This window comes from Hibiscus syriacus, unplaced genomic scaffold (genome assembly GCF_006381635.1).
Source record: "Hibiscus syriacus cultivar Baekdansim isolate YM2019G1 unplaced genomic scaffold, ASM638163v2 tig00110378_pilon, whole genome shotgun sequence".
NCBI lineage: Eukaryota > Viridiplantae > Streptophyta > Magnoliopsida > Malvales > Malvaceae > Hibiscus > Hibiscus syriacus.
The window spans coordinates 168,428-188,461 of record NW_024062712.1 but is presented as its reverse complement, the minus strand read 5'-3'; the positions used below and the strand labels follow the sequence as shown (position 1 = coordinate 188,461).

At 33.6% G+C, this 20,034-nt stretch overlaps 4 protein-coding genes, 1 long non-coding RNA gene and 1 pseudogene across 5 annotated transcripts; 3 read left to right on the top strand and 3 right to left on the bottom strand.

Annotated features, from left to right (window-relative positions):
* Positions 1-1,641: 1,641 nt before the first annotated feature.
* On the top strand, positions 1,642-4,831 carry LOC120121683 (proteasome subunit beta type-7-A-like). Its single transcript, XM_039140991.1, has 9 exons — positions 1,642-1,746; positions 1,850-2,022; positions 2,894-3,035; positions 3,186-3,282; positions 3,378-3,447; positions 3,547-3,651; positions 3,893-3,991; positions 4,081-4,168; positions 4,583-4,831. Exons 2-9 carry the CDS (start codon positions 1,879-1,881, stop codon positions 4,657-4,659), a joined length of 822 nt encoding a protein of 273 aa, XP_038996922.1. The 5' UTR covers positions 1,642-1,746; positions 1,850-1,878; the 3' UTR covers positions 4,660-4,831.
* LOC120121684 (transcription initiation factor TFIID subunit 13-like) lies at positions 4,596-15,481 on the bottom strand. Its single transcript, XM_039140992.1, has 6 exons — positions 15,362-15,481; positions 15,234-15,271; positions 14,325-14,384; positions 14,160-14,234; positions 13,840-14,011; positions 4,596-4,608 (listed from the first exon to the last, which is right to left on the bottom strand). The coding sequence occupies exons 1-5, from the start codon at positions 15,462-15,464 to the stop codon at positions 13,901-13,903; spliced, it is 387 nt and encodes a 128-aa protein (XP_038996923.1). The 5' UTR covers positions 15,465-15,481; the 3' UTR covers positions 4,596-4,608; positions 13,840-13,900.
* On the top strand, positions 5,889-7,137 carry LOC120121686. Its single transcript, XR_005516011.1, has 3 exons — positions 5,889-6,111; positions 6,854-6,931; positions 7,055-7,137. It is a non-coding gene; the product is annotated as an uncharacterized LOC120121686 (long non-coding RNA).
* LOC120121685 (E3 ubiquitin-protein ligase RGLG2-like) lies at positions 7,394-9,868 on the bottom strand. The gene is made up of 11 exons (XM_039140993.1): positions 9,326-9,868; positions 9,156-9,238; positions 8,932-9,074; positions 8,743-8,856; positions 8,564-8,661; positions 8,416-8,495; positions 8,226-8,331; positions 8,006-8,133; positions 7,770-7,923; positions 7,601-7,666; positions 7,394-7,512 (listed from the first exon to the last, which is right to left on the bottom strand). Exons 1-11 carry the CDS (start codon positions 9,623-9,625, stop codon positions 7,435-7,437), a joined length of 1,350 nt encoding a protein of 449 aa, XP_038996924.1. The 5' UTR covers positions 9,626-9,868; the 3' UTR covers positions 7,394-7,434.
* A 961-nt stretch (positions 15,482-16,442) lies between the features above and the next one.
* On the top strand, positions 16,443-18,212 carry LOC120121680 (annotated as a pseudogene).
* A 279-nt stretch (positions 18,213-18,491) lies between these two features.
* Positions 18,492-20,023, bottom strand: LOC120121724 (SAGA-associated factor 29 homolog A-like). Its single transcript, XM_039141026.1, has 8 exons — positions 19,988-20,023; positions 19,871-19,873; positions 19,664-19,786; positions 19,465-19,544; positions 19,326-19,369; positions 18,915-19,075; positions 18,739-18,752; positions 18,492-18,591 (listed from the first exon to the last, which is right to left on the bottom strand). Exons 1-8 carry the CDS (start codon positions 20,021-20,023, stop codon positions 18,492-18,494), a joined length of 561 nt encoding a protein of 186 aa, XP_038996957.1.
* Between the last annotated feature and the right edge of the window lie 11 nt (positions 20,024-20,034).

Below are 20,034 nucleotides of genomic sequence, written 5' to 3'. Positions count from 1 at the left end.
ATCAATGGGGTTCCCTGATCCAGTTAATAAGTAATCCAAGTTCCTCCGACAAGCATTAATACTCCTCCAAAACAAACACATAATAAAATGTCAGTCTTATAAACCTTACATAAAACCGAGATCCCGTATTTTATTGAATCTATACAGTAGCCTTACAAATATTAATTTATTAAGTACTAATTTATTAAGTATTATTTTAAAAAATATTAATTTATTAAGTACTAATTTATAGAGGTAACTATTTTTTTATTAGGTTTAATTAGAAAATAAGTGTACAAACTATATCGCTTTTTTCAAATAGGTGCCCAAACTTTTTTTTTATTCATCCAAGTGTCTAGCGTTACAATTGTTACCACTTTAGGTGTCTCGACCGTAACAACCGTTTAATTCTATCATTAAAAGACACGTGTTACATTATGGTAATTTTAAAATTTTTATTTAAAATTAAAAAATTAAAAATATTATTACATTTTAAAAACCCCAAATTTTTTCAAAAAACTTTAAAAAAGTCAAAAAAAATTAAAACCCTATTCTCAACCCCTAAACCCACACCAATCACCACTCTTTACCGTCGATAAACCTTTACATGACCTCTCTTTCACCCGACGACCGAAAACCTCATGAAAATCACTGAAAAAGAGTCAATCGATGGCCAATCGACATGTGTACCTTGACACTAAAAATCGCGACCCTACACGATCCCAACAACTAATCAGCGGTAAGGATAACGGCGTCTGACTATGAAGATGGAAAGGACGACTTCATCGATGGTAGCCGTGGCTGACAATGATAACAATGACTGGTTAGGGTTAGGGATTTAGGGCTTTTTTGTAATTTAAGATAGATTAGGGTTATTTTTTTATATATAATAACATTTTTAATTTTAAAAAATTAAAAAATTCAAAATTATCATAATGTGACACATGTCACTTAACGAGATTTTTTAACGAATATTACAGTTGAGATACCTAAAGTGGTAACGATAAGCACATGGATGAATCAAAAAAAAAAGTTTGGGCATCTATTTAGGAAAAGCGATATAATTTGGGCACTGATTTTCTAATTAAGCCTTTTTATTATAATACATAAAAATAAATCATTCTAAATTAAAATGATAAAAATGAGAGAAATACAAATTAGTTAAAAAAATCATATTTTTTCATTTTTTTTTCATGTTTATTTTATCAAATAATAAATTATTTTTTCTTTTATCAAACAAAAAGCTTTAATTAAATGATAGAATTTGCATTTATACTTTTTCATGTTATGATATGAAAGGCTGATATAAATCAAACCGAAATAAGTACATGATCTAAATTCAAATCTACGATTCAAACATATAAAATAAATTGCGACTCAAAATTAAACATTATGATTTTAAATTAATTTATTATTTAATAAAAGATGACTAATTCAGAAATAATTATATGATTCGTTAGCTGAGTGTTTGTAGTTTTAATGAATAAAGCCCATTAACAATTTAAAAGAGAATGTGATCCAGTCCAATTGTGATAAGTCCAGTACAAAGGACGCACACGAAAATAAAAATAAATCCAAAGCCACAGTTGAAGATTTGAATTTTGAAGTTGGTCATAATTTAAAATAAGTTATAAATGAGACCCTTATTAGCGAAAAAGGGAAAAACTCTTCTTCTCTTAATAGGTTTTCTTGTCCATCACTCCGGTCTTTCTCTTTATTTAACTTCCAAACTCTCGTCTCCGGTTTGTTTCTCTCTCAGCTTTTCCGGTGAGCTCTCCGGCGCCATCTCTTTTAATCAGAGTTCTAATCTTTCTGTTTTATTTTAAGGTTTAAATTTTATTCAGATTTGAATTGTCTCATTTGTTTTTAGGTCAAAGAAACAATTAATTCAAGGAAAACATGTCGAACTCTGTGATTGAAGTTCCTCCGAAGGGTGGATTCAGCTTCGATCTATGTAAAAGAAACGAGATGCTTGCGAAGAAAGGTCTTAATCCGCCTTCATTTCGTAAAACGGGTACCACTATTGTTGGCTTGATCTTCCAGGTACTAATTTCTGGAGAAAAAATAATTTCTGGGTTTTAATTGTTTTACCATGAAAAAAATGATTCTTTTTTTTCAGCTGATTTTATTGCGTATGTAGATTCCAATATATGGGATTTAATGCGTTTTGTTATCTTACAGTAAAAATTGCTTCCTTTAGCTACAGTCGGTGTATTATTTATATACTCATTTTCGTTTTTTGGTTGGTTGATACTGGGAAGTTACAATAATTTGCTGTGGTTTTTGTTATATGTTTAGATTAAGAAATCGAGGAAGGGATGGATTTTACTACTGATAGTTTGCTATATACATAGAGAATATTGATTTTTGGTGTTGTTAGTCTTTCCTTGTGGTTGATTATTCCAAGTGGGTTATGTGATGGTGAATTTGGAAATAGTTTGATTATAGCTGCAGGCTTTAGAATTTTTTTGAAGTGGAAGCATTTTTGTGGTATATATCTATGCTATCGTGATTTTAGGCTCATGATTCTTATTATTGAAACAAACCTTTGAAAAGCTGAAATAGAGAGAACAAATTACCAATTTGATCAGCTTCTTGGTTGATTTTAAGTTCAATGGCATTCATGGTTCTTTGTGGGTTATATTGTCGATATATAGCTCATAAGACAGCAACTGAGATGATGGTTGTAGGTTACTAACTAACGATCTGCTGCAGAACTTAAAAAAACAAGAGTTGGCGCCATGTTATTGTGAAATTGTCGAATGCCATATTCTCTTCCTTTTTTAAACTTGTCATATATAGCTGTCCTGATATTTTCTGCTTATCTCTCCTTATTTGTTTTTTATGTTCCATCGAGCTTTATTTCTGATGCTACTTATGCAATGCCACTGGTTTCACTTGAAATTATGTATAGGATGGTGTTATTCTCGGAGCAGACACAAGAGCAACTGAAGGACCTATAGTTTGTGACAAGAATTGTGAGAAAATTCATTACATGGCCCCAAACATTTACTGTTGTGGTGCTGGAACTGCTGCTGATACAGAGGCAGTAACTGGTACTTCCTAAAATTAGTGTTTAATATGGTTTAACAAACATCAGTAGTTTCTTCAAATTGAATGCTTGAGCACCTCATTTATAGCCGTTATTTTCACATTCTCATTTTACTGTAGCTAACCCATTGTTTCGGTGTTATGCATATCCTCAGACATGGTCAGCTCACAGCTCCAATTACACCGCTATCATACTGGTAGAGAGTCGAGGGTTGTTACAGCATTGACCCTTCTCAAGAAACACCTTTTCAAGTGATGTTTTTCTGTTTTCTTATATTTTTTTACCGACATACTTCTACATTATCTACGGAGAATATGTGATTCTAACTGCTTAGTAATTTGTCCAGCTACCAAGGCTATGTTTCTGCTGCTTTGGTTCTCGGTGGTGTTGATGTCACTGGGCCTCATTTGCATACCGTGGGTGTTTTCCAACCATTCGGCACCTCAAAATGACAGTAGTTTTTTGCTTTCTTTATTAGTGTAGTTTCTTATCACAGCAGTGCTTAAGTTCTGCAGATATATCCCCATGGGTCAACTGACACATTGCCATTTGCTACAATGGGCTCTGGTTCCCTGGCTGCAATGGCAGTATTTGAATCTAAATACAAAGAAGGCCTTACTGTAAGTTCAACTATTTATTTCTTTTGGTTTCTTGAAGATCAAGGGGTACAATACCCTAAGATGTTCTATGATTATCAGTTTGTTTGCCATCTATGGATCTCTTGTTTGTTTTCCATGTAAAATAAATATTTCATGCGTTTGCAGTTGCAAAGAAAAATAAATCAGCAATATTCAATCTGGAGCAACTACACCTATTTTGATCTGCTGATAATACTAAGTCAACTGTTCTTTCGCTTTGCAGAGAAATGAAGGAATTGAACTTGTCACCGAGGCTATATGCTCTGGTATCTTCAATGACCTCGGGAGTGGAAGCAATGTTGATGTTTGTGTAATAACTAAGGTTCGATGTTACTCACTAACCTCTTTTTGTTCGAAGGGACACCACACATTCATCTTGATCTCAACTTTCTCATTTTAATGAATCCTCAGGCTGGCAAAGAATACTTGAGGAACCATCTGCAGCCTAATCCTCGAACTTACACCAGTTCCAAGGGCTATTCTTTTCCCAAGAAGACAGGTTAGAGTGTTCTTTACGATTTCAATCCATTTCAACTATGCAGAACGTTTAGGTGTGTTTCTACTTTCTGTTAAAGCAACAACGAAATGCCATTTTTCTATTATCAAAGGTTTGGATGTTGCATGATTGAACTGTGATTACTATCTTGTTTGGTCGATAGCAAAGAATTTGAATGTCAAAGCAAAGGCCATAATAGTTGTTTTAGTCTATGTTATTTGGATTCGTATAAATGTCATATACAAAGACAGTTATGTATCCAGCATTGGTATATTCATTTCTTTTCGTCTCCTTTTTTTTTTTATAGTTTTTTCATGTATTTAAATCCTCATATCTGTATCAGAAAATGCCGAACATCGGTATTCCAAGTCACTATGATATGTTGTTTGATTTTCTTGTTAATTTATATGGTTGCAGAGGTTCTGTTGACAAAAATCATTACACTTAAGGAGAAAGTGGAGATTATTGAAGGAGGCGACGCCATGGAAGAATGAAGCAGACGTGTTACAAAATCAGCTTTCATTTATGATCTTTCAAAGAACTACTTTCTAATCAGTGTTATGCAATTTGCTCATTTTTTTCAACCTAGATTTTGTTGGTTAAACCTTTTGAGCTTGTTTTTAACATTCTAGTAATGATATATGATTTACATGGAATTATTAGGGAGAGCAACGGGTTGGGTTAGGGTTGAGTTTTTAGTTAATTCGACCAAAAAATATGTATTTTCCACACGAACCCAACTCGATCCGAAAATTATATATCCTCTATCCGACACTCGAACCAAAAAAATGTATATCCTCCGTCTGACTTTGATCCGACCCAAAAAATATATATTCTCTATCTAATTTTGACTCAGACCGATATTTTAGAGTATAAAGTTGACCCGATTTGATATAAAATAAGGATTTAATTAAAAGAATAATAATTTTTTTAAAGAAATTACATTATGATCTTGGCTTGGGTTAGGTTAGAATTTTTTCACCTTCCATTTTAACTTGATCAGATTTGTTCTCACCTCTTAAACAATTTAACCTGATCTAATTTCAACTTAAATTTTTTAAAAAAATTTGATCTTATCAGATAATGTCAAATTAAAGACCTACGGTTACGGGTTAAATTGTTAAATTGTCATAGTAATTATTACCCTGAATATCTTCGCTTCACAATGTTCCTGTTATCTTAATAGTTAAAAGTCCAAAGATCAATCTTCTAACATTTTTTGGATTTGACGTGCTCCATTTTTGTAATCTTACACAGATTATAGGCATAAACCTTCCCGGATTTCTTTTTAATTTAAGAATAATCTTTCGGATCATGTAAGATTTTCACGATAATCGTCATCTTATAATATTTTTACTTTTTTTTTATAATTTCAAACAATTTTATCCTCTTGTATCAAAGAAATTATTTGATGGATCTGACTTACCACGTCATTCATGGTCTCATCCAATAATTTCATTCATCTTAAAGTATCTTTCAAATAAGTCTTATTTACATGTAGAAAGAGGTGAAAATACATCTTGACAAAAATGAGATGGATGAACCTTGTTGACTGAGACTATCGATGATGTGTATGATAATGTTTTCTTGCTTTGTGATATTTTTTTATTAATGTGGATGTTTTTAAAAAGTTATTTAAACCTTTTATAATAAAATAAAAGTTGAATTATGTTTATCCTATTATTATCTTTTCAAGTGCATTATCATCGGTGACACTGGTTCGTCTATACACCCTGACCCTATCTCTCTGCTTAAATATCAGCATTTGGGTTTCTTTTTATGGGGACCGGTTGGTTTGTGGTGCAGGCGTAGGGAAATCATGTCTGCTCTTACAGTTTACGGACAAGAGATTCCAACCGGTTCATGATCTAACCATCGGTGTTGAATTGGGTGCTCGGATGATCTCCATTGATGACAAGCCCGTCGGGCTTCAGATCTGGGATACCGTAAGATGTTTTCCTTCTTTTTTTCTTCTTTCTAGTGAAAAGAGTATTCATTTCTTTTTCACCATTTTAGCTGTTGGGTGCGAATAACTTGGGAAATTCTGTTACAATATTATGTTCATGAATCATGTGCTTCTTTGGCCGTTATTCATAGAATTTAGTTTAGGATCCCAAAACGGTGACGGGAAATATGGGTTTATTTTGGAGTAGAATTTCGTAGGAATTTAAATTTATTTTACGTGGAATGATTGGTATATAGTTTGTTTGCGGTTCGAGTTAATTTAATCAGATTTGTCTCGAAAAAGAGTATGCATCGGTCTGTTAAAGTTTCTCCAAGTTAATTATATAGGTATTAGGTATGAACATATATTCAATATCAACAGTCTCTAAGTCCATCGTGTATTTGGAAGATCGAGACATAGGTATTTGTTCATTTGTTCCCTGTAACTCCATAAAAAGGAGATTAGTTATTATTTTGGTAGTTGCTTCCTACTCAAGGAATGTGGAACCAAATGAAATGTAGCTTATTATTAATGAAATTTAATTGGCTTCTTTTATCTTTTTCTTTCGGTAGTTGCTTCCTACTCAAGGAATGTGGAACCAAATGAAATGTAGCTTACTATTAATGAAATTTAATTGGCTTCTTTTTTCTTGATCACAAGGCTTTTGTTGGTTTTTTTCTTCCATTATTCAATGATTAGATGAATATTTAGCAAACAGCTTTTCGTTTGCTTATATATTTCAGGCTGGGCAAGAATCCTTCAGACCCATAACCAGATCTTACTACAGAGGAGCCCTTCTGGTTGGTCTATGATATAACCAGGTGAGATACCAAATTGTTGCTTAAGTAATGAGTTTTGAAGCTATATTGCTCCAGCTCGGATGTGGGAATAAAAAATTGATGTATCTGATATTAGTATGTTCAAAATTTTCATGTGTCAGTCAGGCATGAATACTTCAAGTAAAATGAAGAGTCCAAACAATATAATTGTAAAGAAATGAAGGTCCCACCAGCAACTGTTGTCCCGATCCGTAGGTAACTTGAAGGATTGATGATTGTGTGTAACTTTACTCGTGACCTAAATATTATTTATATTGATAATGTCATATTTTTAATAGTTTTTTTCTACAAGATAATTATTTAATACAATTATGTGAATTAAACAAAAAATATATATTGATCATAATTTAATAAGCGAAATAATGAGAAACAAATAAATTTTCAATCAATATATCTGAATATATACAAAGACTTGGCCAAGCCTATTCACTATATGCATCTTCTCAAACTACAAATCAAAAAGAATAATTACAAGTAGAGAAGCATTAAAAGTAAAGCTTTAGTTTCGATCTGATTGGACTCCGGCATATCGGGCAGTTTTCGAGTTCTTCCGAACATTCTTCACGTCTGAGGAAAACGAAAGGAAAAAGAAATGGTCATATAATCTCTACAAACATCCATGGCAAGAACCAAGGGAAAATAGCTTTAGAGGCATGTCACCTGGTGCCCGCAACAAAATGCCATGCCTCTCGAGTTACTAAGACAAATGGGACAAAGCTGTTCGAAACAACCGTAAAGGGATTAGCCTTCAACATTAATTACACAACATTTATATGTTCCAAACCTTGTCTTGAATCTCAAGGGAGCATGCTTCCTGTACCTGGCTATCGTAAGTGGAAGTTGTAACTTCGGGGTACAGAGAGACACTTGGTCGGAAACCGGTAACGTGAGACAGTTTCGAGCTGTTGAAAGATGCAGCACCGCATGTATGCGGAGGTAGGGGAACTCTCTCCGGAACATTTCCCTTTCGAACACTGCACAAGTAAATGGAAAGTTGGCATCATCACTTGAGTTTGCGGAAAGGCTAACATTAAGCAATGGAGAAGTGAGTATTACCCCAGAATGTTATGCTCAATAGTTGCCTTGTACTGTGATGGGATCTCCATTAAAGCTGCTAGAGCGAATTCCGTCTCCTTGCGCGATGGAGCTATATTCTTCGACATGATCTCCGTGAAATTTACAAACTAGAGAAAGAGAATCATCACGAGGACAACCTTAATAACTGAAGCATGAACAATATCAAACATGTAACTTCTAGTATGCAATCAGAATTTACCTGGAAATTATCAAAGGCTCGAGCAGGAATATTGTCGTCGAACTCCTTCATCATGTCCCATGGTCCATCTCCGACACCGACCACTATAATTGAAAGTGGAAGCTTGCTGTAATATACCAAACAAGATGTAAGAAACAATTTTTGCAATGAAAATAACTAAATTGAATGAAGCAGGCTCCATAACGTTTACCTTGCTTGCACTATGGCATCAACGGTCTTCTGCTCTAGCGGACTTAACCTGCCGTGCCCGGTATCAACATTTCCGGTTACCTGAAACAACCGCTGGTATTCGTCATACTAAACCGATATGAAACTACAGCAAAAATCGAGAAAATTACCTGTCCGTCGGCAATTATCACTAACACATGGTACTGGCCACAACTCTGCTCAACAATGGTCATTGCCATTTCAATGATAGGAGCAAACGATGTAGGTCCTGAAAGAATAATAGTTATTTATCAGTTAGCTTCAAAAGGCAGATCGAAACACCGATGAAAAATGGGAGATTAGTCGAAACCTGAAAGACGTAGATGAGGCATGATTTCTCTATATCGGCTTAAGATTTCCTCAAAACCATTACAAAATCTCTTGTCCGGATAGAAACTGAAGACATCATGGTCATGAGTTGATGCTTCCAACAGTACATTCTTAGCATCAGCATTAATAAACAGGCTCTGTAGGTTAAAAACCGGAAGTAGATACGTACCATCACCGAACCCGAAACATGGAATCAAGTTATCCTCGTCAAAGACAGCTAGGGTTCTCCCAATGATTGATATTGCTTGTTCGTATGGATTCAAACCATTTCCAATATGGTGCAAACTTTTGCCATTGAATGATCTTTTACCTACAAAACAAGCCACATTCAGCAGGTTTTACAATGGCTCATAACATATCTTACTGGCGCGTTTAGGACATCGATCTTAAACTGTCCACTGGTTACTCTTCGTGAAATCGATAGCGACAATGAGATTTGACGATTCAAGGCCAGCATTCACGAGAGCCTCAGTCACCTACTTAATGGAAAAACTCGTCACCGAAGGAATTATTCCATCAACGTAACTTGTAACAAAAGAAAGCAATATATAATAGATACTAACCTGATCCAAGGAGTGATAGTTATCTGCGATTCTCGAATACCTCCTCTGCAGCATCCTTCTATCACTTGCATGATCTCGTGAAGGCAGGTTATAATACTGTGGCACTTGTTCGGAAGGTGCAAAATACGGCGGCTCGTGTTTCAAATGCGGATGATAGGACGGTGACCGTGGCTCAACACTGGGGCTCTCTTGATCGTATGAATATTGATTATACCACATATAAGAATCCCTTGATGATGAATTTGAACGATTCAATGAACCCTGCCTCCAACTTCCTTCCCTTGAATTACTAATCCCCATTAACTCCAAGTTTACGAAGAAATCATCAACGAGTAAAGCTAAATATAAGAGCAGGTTTAAACCAAAAGGACAATAACAAGAAGGTGCCACGAAAGAATGGTGATTGAGTAATGGAGTCTCCAAGAATCAAAACACTGCTCTTCACTGTTATAGATCCAGTACACGAAATCTATATAAATCAATTATCAATGAAAACCTCACCAGGCATATATATATTAGATCTTCGGAGAAACTTCAAAGTTTACTGTATTTCTACCAAAAAAAATCCAGAGACCAATTCAGAAGCGTTTGCCTAATAAGTAATATTCTGGAAGGGAGAAAATTTTGAAGTTTAGAAGCGAAAAGTCAATAACTTTATGACTTTGGGACGAAGAGAATATCCCATGCCCTTGATTCATTGATTGAAGCAGAGGAAGTTGCTTAGAGCTTCAGTGGAGGGCGTGGGTATCATATAATCTTTGCTTTTGAAATTTCAGATGAATTCATTGATTAATGATTACTCCAAAAAGAGCAAAGCATCTTTTGATGCTTGCAAGCTAAATTCACGTTTCAATCTCGTCTTGTCATTGTCCAGTTTGCTTAGCTGAAAATGTCATTATCAAGAAGGAATATTTTTTTCTGAAATTATATTTTTATGCACCAAAAAGATTATTACAAAAGAATAATATTTCCTCGATAGTAACATGTTTTTGATTAAAATGAACCTCCAAATTCTCACGTATTACAGAATTCATATCACTTTGAACAAGAATATCTTTATACAAATAATTTTTTTTATAATGATCCTCCTAGACTCTTATTTTTTGTATTTTACACAAAACTATAAATATAATAATAATATACAAAGAGTTTAGTTTAATAAAATATTAATAAATTTGAATATATAAAATATTTTATTGTAAAAATATAATTATTTAAAATAATATCTAATCTTAAGTTATTAAAAAATAGATCATATATTCCACTCGAGACTATAATATTATTTTTTCATATTATATTATATTATATTATATTATATTATATTATATTATATTATATTATATATAAATAAATATGATACTTATGAAAATCATTTAAAAAAAATTAAGTTTAATATATTAAATAAAATTTTTATCAAAAGTTAAACAATATAACGATATAAATATTTTTATGAATTTTCATTTAAGTATTTATAATTTAATATTAAAATTTAACTTTAAATATATATATCGCAACCGTCTTTCGGGTGGGTTCGGAATTGGACTTCAACTTAGATAAAATCGTTAGAGTCGCCACCGATCATTTTAAAAACAATATTTAGGTTGGTCGGACACCATCTTACCTTATATGCGTTTTACCATAAATATGTCAGATTCGGGAGTCGATTACAATCAAGGAAGGATTGGTACCCTTGATCTGCCATTTCGGTACCATTTAATTTTTCAATTGTCATAATTGCGAAAATTAAAATTTAAAAATTCAATTTGAAATGCTTACCATTGATCAATTGAAATTATTACTGAAAAAGTCAAAAAAGGAATGTTAAATTGAAAAAAATAAAAATAAATAAATAGTAAATAAAAAAGAGGAAAAAAGTTTAAAATATAAATAAATAAAATCATATTAACATAAATAATAAAAAAATTAAAAATTAAATTAAATTTTAAAGGAAATAAATAAAAAAATAAATAAATAATAAAAAGAGTGAAAAAAATGTTAATTTGTAAAATGAAGAGAAAAAATGTTAAATTAAATAATAAAAAATAGAAAAAGAATGAAATAAAAACTTAAAGGACTAAATTCGAATAAATTGAAATTCATGGATCAAATTGATTCTAAAAATGAGATGAAAGAGAAAAATAAAAAGTTAGGGGGCCAATTTGCAAAATATAAGAAATGTCAATAGGGATTAAATTGAACAAATTGAAAATTCATAGACAAAATAGCAATAGGTGACCAAAATGAATTACACTTCAAAAGTTGGGGGACGGCAGAAAGGAATTAAGTATTTACTAATTACAATGTGGTACATCCCTTATAAATACCCACAAACCCCAAAATAATTCATTTTAACACCAAACCGAAAAAAACCTTAAAACACTCTCCCCTCTCCCTCTAAGTCGACCGAAACCCGACCGCCGCTCTGGTGGCCAACCACCGTCCGCTGCCGCTTCCGGTGGCCAGAAAAATTAAAAACATCTCCAAAATATTCTCCACACTACCCCGATGTCGAAACCGAACCCCAAATCTCACAAAAAACCCTTAAACGAAGTAAATCTAAGGTGAAAGGTTCAACTTTTACCTATTAACCATTTGTATTCTGGCGTTTTTTGTTCCTCACGGTGGTGCTTTTCCTCGCGCCAACGGATCTCCTTGTACCTTGCGAGGGATGCTTCGTTATTTTGCTTGTGTAACTTTGGTTGGCTTCGATTTTTTTGCTTGCTATATCTTGCTTTGTATTTTGCTTGTGATATTGGTGGTTTGGTTACCTTTTTCCGTTCACCGTGGTTCGATGTTGTTCTCTATTGCTCTCGACCGGGGTTTTTTATAACCCCATGGTCTGCCGTTGTGGTCCCTGAAATAACAGGATTCATGTGGGTTGTTACTTGACTTACTCGTTCCGATCTTATTGTACACGTCGTTCGGCTAAGATTTTTGGATTGATCAATCCTGATCTCGGTCGGTTGTTGACCTCTGATCTCCACGCTTTGAGTGTGGCTTCCACGTGCCATATGTGCGGTGCCAATGCCAAAATACGTAACCCTAGTTTGACTGGGCTAGGTCAGGCCCACCTAATCAGGCCTGCTGGGTCAGGCTTACCCTATTGGGTTTCCTACGGGGCCTTTGTTGGACTTCATTTGGACCTAAAACGAAAATAATAATATATATATATATATATTAATAAAATAAAATAAAATAAACAATATTAATATAATATATAAAAAATCATTTTCAAAATTATATATTATATACATTCTCAAAAATATTTTCAAAATTTATATATTATATATATATTTTTCAAAAACTATATATTATATATATTTTTTCAAAATGTTTTCAAAAACTATATATTATATATATATTTTAAAAATATTTTCAAAAACTATATATTATATATATACTTTCAAAATGTTTTCAAAAACTATATATTATATATATATATTCAAAATGTTTTTAAAAACTATATATTATATATATTTTCAAAAACGTTTTAAAAAACTACATATTATATATGTTTTCAAAAATTTTCAAAACTATATAATATATATATTTTCGAAAACCGCTTTCAAAACTATATAATATATTTTCAAAAATCGTTTTTTTATATGTTTTCAAAAAACTGTTTTCTAAAAACTATAAAAATATTTACAAAAATTAACCTATAAAAAACTCCAGACGAAAATGAGTGTCTACAATATATATATATATATATATTCAAGTAATCTTATTCTCCTTCAACTAATTATTATAATATTAAAATTAATTAAATAAATCAAATAAAACAATACGACATTTTCATAATGATGTTACGTTTCAATAATATTATTGTCTAAGATAATCACGGACGGCTGTTAGTATTATTTGAGAAGAATTCATTTATCGTAGTAGTGCTTTATTACGCTTGAATTTACGGTTTCTTAAATCTTATAATAATAATTATGTAAATCAATAAAGCTCTATATCAATATAAATTTATCATATATAAAAAATGAGATCTGATCTACTCATTTTGTTATCGTATAAATTATCTTTGATTATATAATTATATATATATATATATATTTTATAAATTTAGCCTAATTATGAACTTATAGTTGTCCTTATTTTATAATTTCATAGGCTTTTAGTAGTAATATTATTTATACTTTAGGTATACAATAATTAAAAACTATTTATCAATTAAATATTAATTAGATTAAATAATAAAAAAACCTAATTAAAAAAACCGGTGATATATTTATTTTTGTAAGTAAGAAGTGAATGGATATTAAATTAATAAAATTTGATGCAGTTGGTGAAAAAATGAACAGAGTAGTTCTTAGAACATTTAATATTGCAGCTTCTACAACACTTGCAAGTATCGTTCTCCAATGACAATAGAGCATGCATCGTGAAGAGCTGTCAAATATAAAGTGTTTTGAATTATCGATAGATTATGTGAGCGTTTATAGATTTGGATATGAACATGGCAACGTTCAGCTTGTTTTTCTAGTCAAAAAAAAAAAAAAAAAAACTTCGTTTGTTTGCAATGCTTAATGCACTAGTCTTGACCTATACAAATAAAAGACCAATAGGCTACTCTAATGTTGCCAGCTTCTCTTCATCAACCTCAAATGCCTTCCTAGCCTGCTTCAATTCCTCTTGCATCGACAGCAATTCCGTACAACGATTTAGTTTTGGTGTGTCCTGCATAATCAAACCGGTTATCAACATTACTCTTCGAAGCACTACGATAAACATCAAAGGACAAACAACCACTGCTGTAAACATGCTTAGATTATCAACCCTTGCATATTTGTTAAAACAGCGCATCAAAATATGATTGAGAGTTTACCTTGCGAATTAGATACAGAAAATCTTCAACAGATAGCTTTCCTCTCTTTGATCCAATATCTTGTGCTTTATGTGCCTACAGACGAGGGAGATAGGAACATATTACAGACGATGGCATCTCATTTAACTAAAAAAAATATAAATTGGCAAAACCATGGAGACTCACCAGATCTGTTACGTATTCCACGACAATGTCTTCCACAAGGGTCACAGTCTCTGGAAATGGCTGAAAATGCAACAAATGGAGTTCAAAGTCATGATCGGATACATATAACAAACATATTCTGGAAGACCATACAGGAAAAATGCCCATCTCCGTTGCAGCAGGGCATAAAAGCAGGCAAAGTAGGCCAATTTTATGAATTTTCTCCCAATGAAGCATCCATAAGATGAGATTTCAAGCTTTGTATGCATGTATTGGGATTATCTTCTGAACTATGTTCAAGTATCTAAGCAAGAAAAATACTATCATTGATAGTGGAACATAAACATTAGCAATCAAAATCAACCTTAGAGACAATTATACTCCAAGACTGCATCATTGAATTGATCAAAACCAAAATTGTTATAGAAGAAAGCATGGGAAGGAATTGATAAAAGTTAGTATAGCAAAAGGTCTGAAGCCAACGAACAATATACAAACTTCTCAACGACATTTTGCACATACACTACGTCTTTCCTTCGAATGAAATATGTTGTTACTCATAGCTATAACATTGGGATGAAATCCATTACCAGGCTGCTTCGACTCTTATTTTTTTCTTCTTCAAGTAACCCTCCAAATATAGGGAAATCATAGAAACACAGCAATACTCGCTTTGACCATGTCCGAAACTCACAACAGAATCCAAGTAATGTAGGCCAAGTTTAAGGGATCAATTGAGCTGCCTACTAAGACAGTAAGCAATAAAGATAAAAATACAAGTCCAAAATTATATATATATCTTACAAAAGATACAATCTTTTTCTGTTTTACTTTCATTCACATCTCAATCATAATCCATAAAAATGACAAGAAAAAAGGGAAAATTTAGGCCATGAAAAGAGCTCAATTCAAATTTCTGAGTATACTTACATTGGCATCATCTCCAAAGCCATACATCATATGTTGCACTGTAAGAAAAACAATGGAATCATTAGGGAAAAAACTTGCAGGAAAATTAAGAGAACAGGGATATAAAGGAGGAATAAATTTTGGTTTACAATCTTTTTGAAAAACTCCTCTTTTGCGCTTGAAAGAAGCTTCTGAAGGCTGTGATGACCCAGCTTTTGCTTTTGAAGGGGTTCCTGCTGATGGGTTACTCATTTTTATCCCAGAATGATTTCTACTTTCACAGAATCGTAAGAAACAAACTAGTCCCAAGAAACACATATACTATTAGAAAACCCATCATTAAAGGGGGGGGGGGAGTCTTAAAAAGGGTAGTGAAATGGGCTAACGAATGTCTTGAGTTGTGTTGTTTTTCAGCCTGCTTAAATCTATTTTCATTTAAAGCCCAAATTTTATTGCCAGTGGAATTCAATAATTTAAGAAAAAAAAGAACATTTTCTCCTTAAAAGAAAAACAAATGTTTCTTGTGAAATTGACTAATGGTCACATAATCACCATGATTTGTTTCTCGAGGTCAAGGAAATTTTGGAACTTCAATTCTCTTAACTAATGCATTGTCAAAGTAATCCAATTTGTTTGATGACGAAACTCTTGGAAGTTCAAGATAGAGTAAATTTAAAACAACTTTTAAGAATATTCCCCTTAAGATCATCAAATCTTTCGTTTTTCACAAAGATCACAGATTTTTAAAGAAATAAAATAATCCAAGCGTATATATTGGAAAATTTGCAACTGATTTTTGGCTTTAGCTTAGTAATTGCCAGGTTATGCACATGGATGATGTACCACACAGTTGGTGCACAACCAAATCCATTTTCAATCCCCGAGGCCTACAAAATAGAGCCCTTTTTTACTTTTACATTTTGGTCTCTTTTTTTTGAATTTTACCTAACACCCAGGAAAAGCTTGTCACTACGATAAACAGAACGTGATCTCACTTGTTGTAACAGAAGACAACAAGACCATCAAACGGTGTACAGCTCTCAAGACAAAATGGTTCAAAACATGTGCATCTTGACAATAAAAGATTGTCCGGTCTGCAACAGTGGACACATATGGATGGATGTCATTAATGGGGCAGATGGTCCGGTTGATCATCTTTTTAACCCAAGCCAAAGTGGTCAAAAGGTAGATTAGCTTCTTCTTCTTTTTTTCATATATAATGTTCCTAGAATGAGCTAAAGTTGTAGAGGAAAAAGATGGAGCTTTGGGGTGTTTTAATCTCTGGGGTTTTAGTGTCGTGGTGGGTGTTGAGTGTAAATGGTGGTAGCTTACCACCATGTGCATTCCCTGCAATTTACAACTTCGGTGACTCAACCTCATCATAGACTTCATAGGTAACAGAAAGAACAGTTCATGGCGAACTTGTTTATATTCATGTCTAAATCTTGTTCTTTTGTTCTTTACTTTGGCAGCTGAGAGGATTAAATTGCCATATCTTCATGCGTACTTGAATTCCTTGGGAGCAAATTTCAGGCATGGGGCGAATTTCGCCACCGGAGGATCAACCGTAAGAAGGCCAAATGAGACCATTTATCAGTATGGGATAAGTCCATTTTCTTTAGATATGCAGGTTGTGCAATTTGAACAGTTCAAAGCAAGGGCTGCTGAAATGTATAATCAAGGTTAGATTACAAGTTTGTGTGTTTGATAGAATGTTGACATGAAATTAACAATTTTTTTATACTGTTTTAACCCTTTTCTTTTTGGTAATCCTTAGCTAAGCATCCTTATGAAAAGGATAAACTTCCTAGACCGAGGACTTTGCAAAGGCGCTGTACACATTTGACATCGGCCAAAATGATCTTTCTGGGTTTAGGCACTTGAGTTTTTATCAATTGCGTGCAGAATTGCGTGATATCATAAACCAGTTCGCATCAGCTGTCCAAGTAATTTCCATTCTTTCTGTCTATGTAGTTTCCGGTTTTTCATTGTTCTTGAAGTATCCGTGTTCGACATCTGAATCTGATACATTTGTTTGATTAACATGGATTTTGGTGTAAGAACTGCAAATGCATTTATGTTCAGCTAGCAGTATTATTAGAACTTTTATGGCAAGATGCAAAATCAAACTGATCTGTATGTTAAAAACCAGCGTTTGTATAAGCAAGGAGGGAGGACATTCTGGATACACAACACGGGTCCAATCGGTTGCTTGCCGGTTAACTTTTTCTACATACTTAAACCCGACCCTGGATATGTTGACCAGTACGGTTGTGTCAAGAAACAAAATGAAATTGCCATGGAATTCAATAGGCAGCTTAAGGACAGAATCATCCAGCTACGAACAGAGCTCCCTGAAGCTTCGATTACGCTTGTGGACGTCTATACCGCTAAGTTTTCAATGATTGCCAATGCTGAGAATCTAGGTAATCTCCCATTGCTATACAATCAAGCTTTTACTTTGATGATTAAGGTTTGGATTTGATTGCATCTAAGCCGACATAAACGCAATTCGAGGTTATCTTCGATGAAATATATGCTTGAATGCTTCTTGTTTATTAGTTTATGCATTTGTTTATAGGAATGGCGGATCCATTAAAGCCCTGCTGTGGATATCATGTGAACTATGATCATGTATGGTGCGGGAACAAAGCAATCGTCAACAAAACTGAAGTATTTGGCGCTTCGTGCAAAAACCCTTCTGCCTTTGTAAGCTGGGATGGAGTTCACTACTCCCAGGTCGCAAATCAATACATTGCAGATCGTACACTCAACGGATCGTTATCATACCCTGCAATTCCAATCAGTCAAGCATGTCATAAGCAGTAAGGCCTTCGATTACTGAAAAACCATTGCTGATTAGCTTTCGTGGAAAAAACAATTTGGAGCACCATTTTCATGTATTGAAGGTTTGTTACGTGCAAATTGCTCTCATATGTCATACAATAAGACCTTGAGAAGTTTTAACAATATTGTGGGCCAAGAGAAATATTTGGCTTATCCGGATTTTAACGTCTGAGCACGAATATGATCAGTTTTTTAAATATGTTTTTAAACCCTCCTCGAGTAAAATGCATCACTTATAGAATCGAATGCTCGAATCCAAGTGCAATGACAACCCAAAGCTACTAATGCGGAAGCATGAAAGACCTTTAAGTAATGAAGATGGATACAAATTTTCAATTGTTCTTTACTGATCCAATACATGAAAATCCGAGCTCGGTAACATGTTTAAGACGCCAACTTTAATAATATTATACACATTTTTATACGCACATCTCATTGTCTATGTCCTGGCAATGGAACCACTTTGCGAAACGGTACCATCTTCTGTGGCAAAGCTCCGTCTTCTTCGTCGTCATCAAATTCTAGTAGGTACCTACACGAGAACAAAAACTGGTCATGCATTTCAGTAACATATAATAATAATTAGATTGTTTATTGGGAAGATAAACAAAATGAGGAAGAACACAAACAAGCAAAGGAGTACAAGGTTTCACTCATTGGTATGGAGGATGTTACTTACTCGTCGGATTTCCTCTGGAAAGATATAATACGGTGCACAGCCCGCCATGATATGCACACAAAGTACTAGTCAGTTTATCATTTTACCAAATGAACAAAAGAACGTAAAAGAATATGAATTGATCCGAAAGTATATATTGGGTACTGAATGATGACAGTGGTGGCCGGAATAGTCACCTTTCGAGGTGTACTAACGACAGTTGCTTTATAAAGTGCAGTTGTTCCTGGATAAACAGCCAAAACATGTCTCCCAGCAGCGAATTCTCGAGTACTAGAAGGATCGTTCTGCTTGGGGAATGGTATAATGCAAGATGCAGGCAGCTTGTACTTCCTGTAATCTCAGTAACAAAAATTGAGATCTTCTGGACAAACTAGTTTCAGCCAGCTATATGAAAAATTGAAAAACAGAAGCTACCAACGAACATTGATTCGAAAATTTGACAGCATAAAAGAATTTGAGCCCTTGATATAAATCTTGTAATCCAGTCTCAATCATCAAAACAAATAAAACGAGGTAGAGTCCCCCGGCCCAAAAAGTAACGAATAAGAACATGATCTGGAACGTATAAAAATGTTACCTTCGGACACCACCCTCTTCATCATCACCTGGCTCCTCATCCATTACTTCAAATCTGCAATATAAAGATTCAACTTAGAAACAGGAATAAAGAAGATTCTGAACGGGATCTTTGCATGAGCCAAATGAAATGTCCTATATAAACTGTACTCTTTCGTTTTCTCATCAAATTTATCACTTACAACAAACCACTCGTCCTTCTCAGCATCTGAGGTGACTCTTGCAGCTACCTGAGTACGGAGGGAAGGAAAAGTTTATTAGGTCTAAGAACAAAAAACACGATCGAATGGATTGTGACAGAGCTGCACAGACCTATTGGTCTACAAGCTTATCTGTTCATCTTTGAGACCAACACAAGCCTCAATATGAATCCACATGAAGGAGAAATGCAAGAGAGATCTGAATCAGATTTCATTCTTTTCTTTTTTTGATCACCATCTGCAATTTGTTTAATGTTAGCTGCATAAATAGGCTGTTCAGATACACTAGTTCTATTATCAGAAATCTACACATGAAAATGACTTTTCTGCTTTGGCACATGCCATATGTTCAAGACCTTCTAGATTCAAAAGAATAGAAAGATCATAAAGACTTCATAGTTTCAACTAATTGTCGAGTCTTTTATCTTGTTTTAGCTATCATGATATAGTATGCAAATTAGTCCTTTAAACACAGGAAATGCGTAGGAATTGGCCTCGGAAGTCCGCATTTCAATGAACT

What these genes read in the sequence shown, in the direction of transcription:
- LOC120121683 (XM_039140991.1), top strand. Translation starts at nt 1,879, where the DNA reads ATGTCGAACTCTGTGATTGAAGTTCCTCCGAAGGGTGGATTCAGCTTC. An exon ending in TGATACAGAGGCAGTAACTG is followed by an intron (nt 3,036 to 3,185) that starts GTACTTCCTAAA and finishes GCATATCCTCAG; the next exon opens with ACATGGTCAGCTCACAGCTC. An exon ending in AATACAAAGAAGGCCTTACT is followed by an intron (nt 3,652 to 3,892) that starts GTAAGTTCAACT and finishes TTCGCTTTGCAG; the next exon opens with AGAAATGAAGGAATTGAACT.
- LOC120121685 (XM_039140993.1), bottom strand. Translation starts at nt 9,625, where the DNA reads ATGGGGATTAGTAATTCAAGGGAAGGAAGTTGGAGGCAGGGTTCATTG. An exon ending in ACTATCACTCCTTGGATCAG is followed by an intron (nt 9,239 to 9,325) that starts GTTAGTATCTAT and finishes TCCATTAAGTAG; the next exon opens with GTGACTGAGGCTCTCGTGAA. An exon ending in GCGGGCACCAGGTGACATGC is followed by an intron (nt 7,513 to 7,600) that starts CTCTAAAGCTAT and finishes TTCCTCAGACGT; the next exon opens with GAAGAATGTTCGGAAGAACT.
- LOC120121684 (XM_039140992.1), bottom strand. Translation starts at nt 15,464, where the DNA reads ATGAGTAACCCATCAGCAGGAACCCCTTCAAAAGCAAAAGCTGGGTCA. An exon ending in TGGAATACGTAACAGATCTG is followed by an intron (nt 14,235 to 14,324) that starts GTGAGTCTCCAT and finishes CCTCGTCTGTAG; the next exon opens with GCACATAAAGCACAAGATAT. An exon ending in TTCTGTATCTAATTCGCAAG is followed by an intron (nt 14,012 to 14,159) that starts GTAAACTCTCAA and finishes TTGATTATGCAG; the next exon opens with GACACACCAAAACTAAATCG.
- LOC120121724 (XM_039141026.1), bottom strand. Translation starts at nt 20,023, where the DNA reads ATGCGGACTTCCGAGGCCAATTCCTACGCATTTCCT. An exon ending in TTTGATGAGAAAACGAAAGA is followed by an intron (nt 19,370 to 19,464) that starts GTACAGTTTATA and finishes TTTATATTGCAG; the next exon opens with ATTTGAAGTAATGGATGAGG. An exon ending in AGGTGATGATGAAGAGGGTG is followed by an intron (nt 19,076 to 19,325) that starts GTGTCCGAAGGT and finishes TTTGTTACTGAG; the next exon opens with ATTACAGGAAGTACAAGCTG.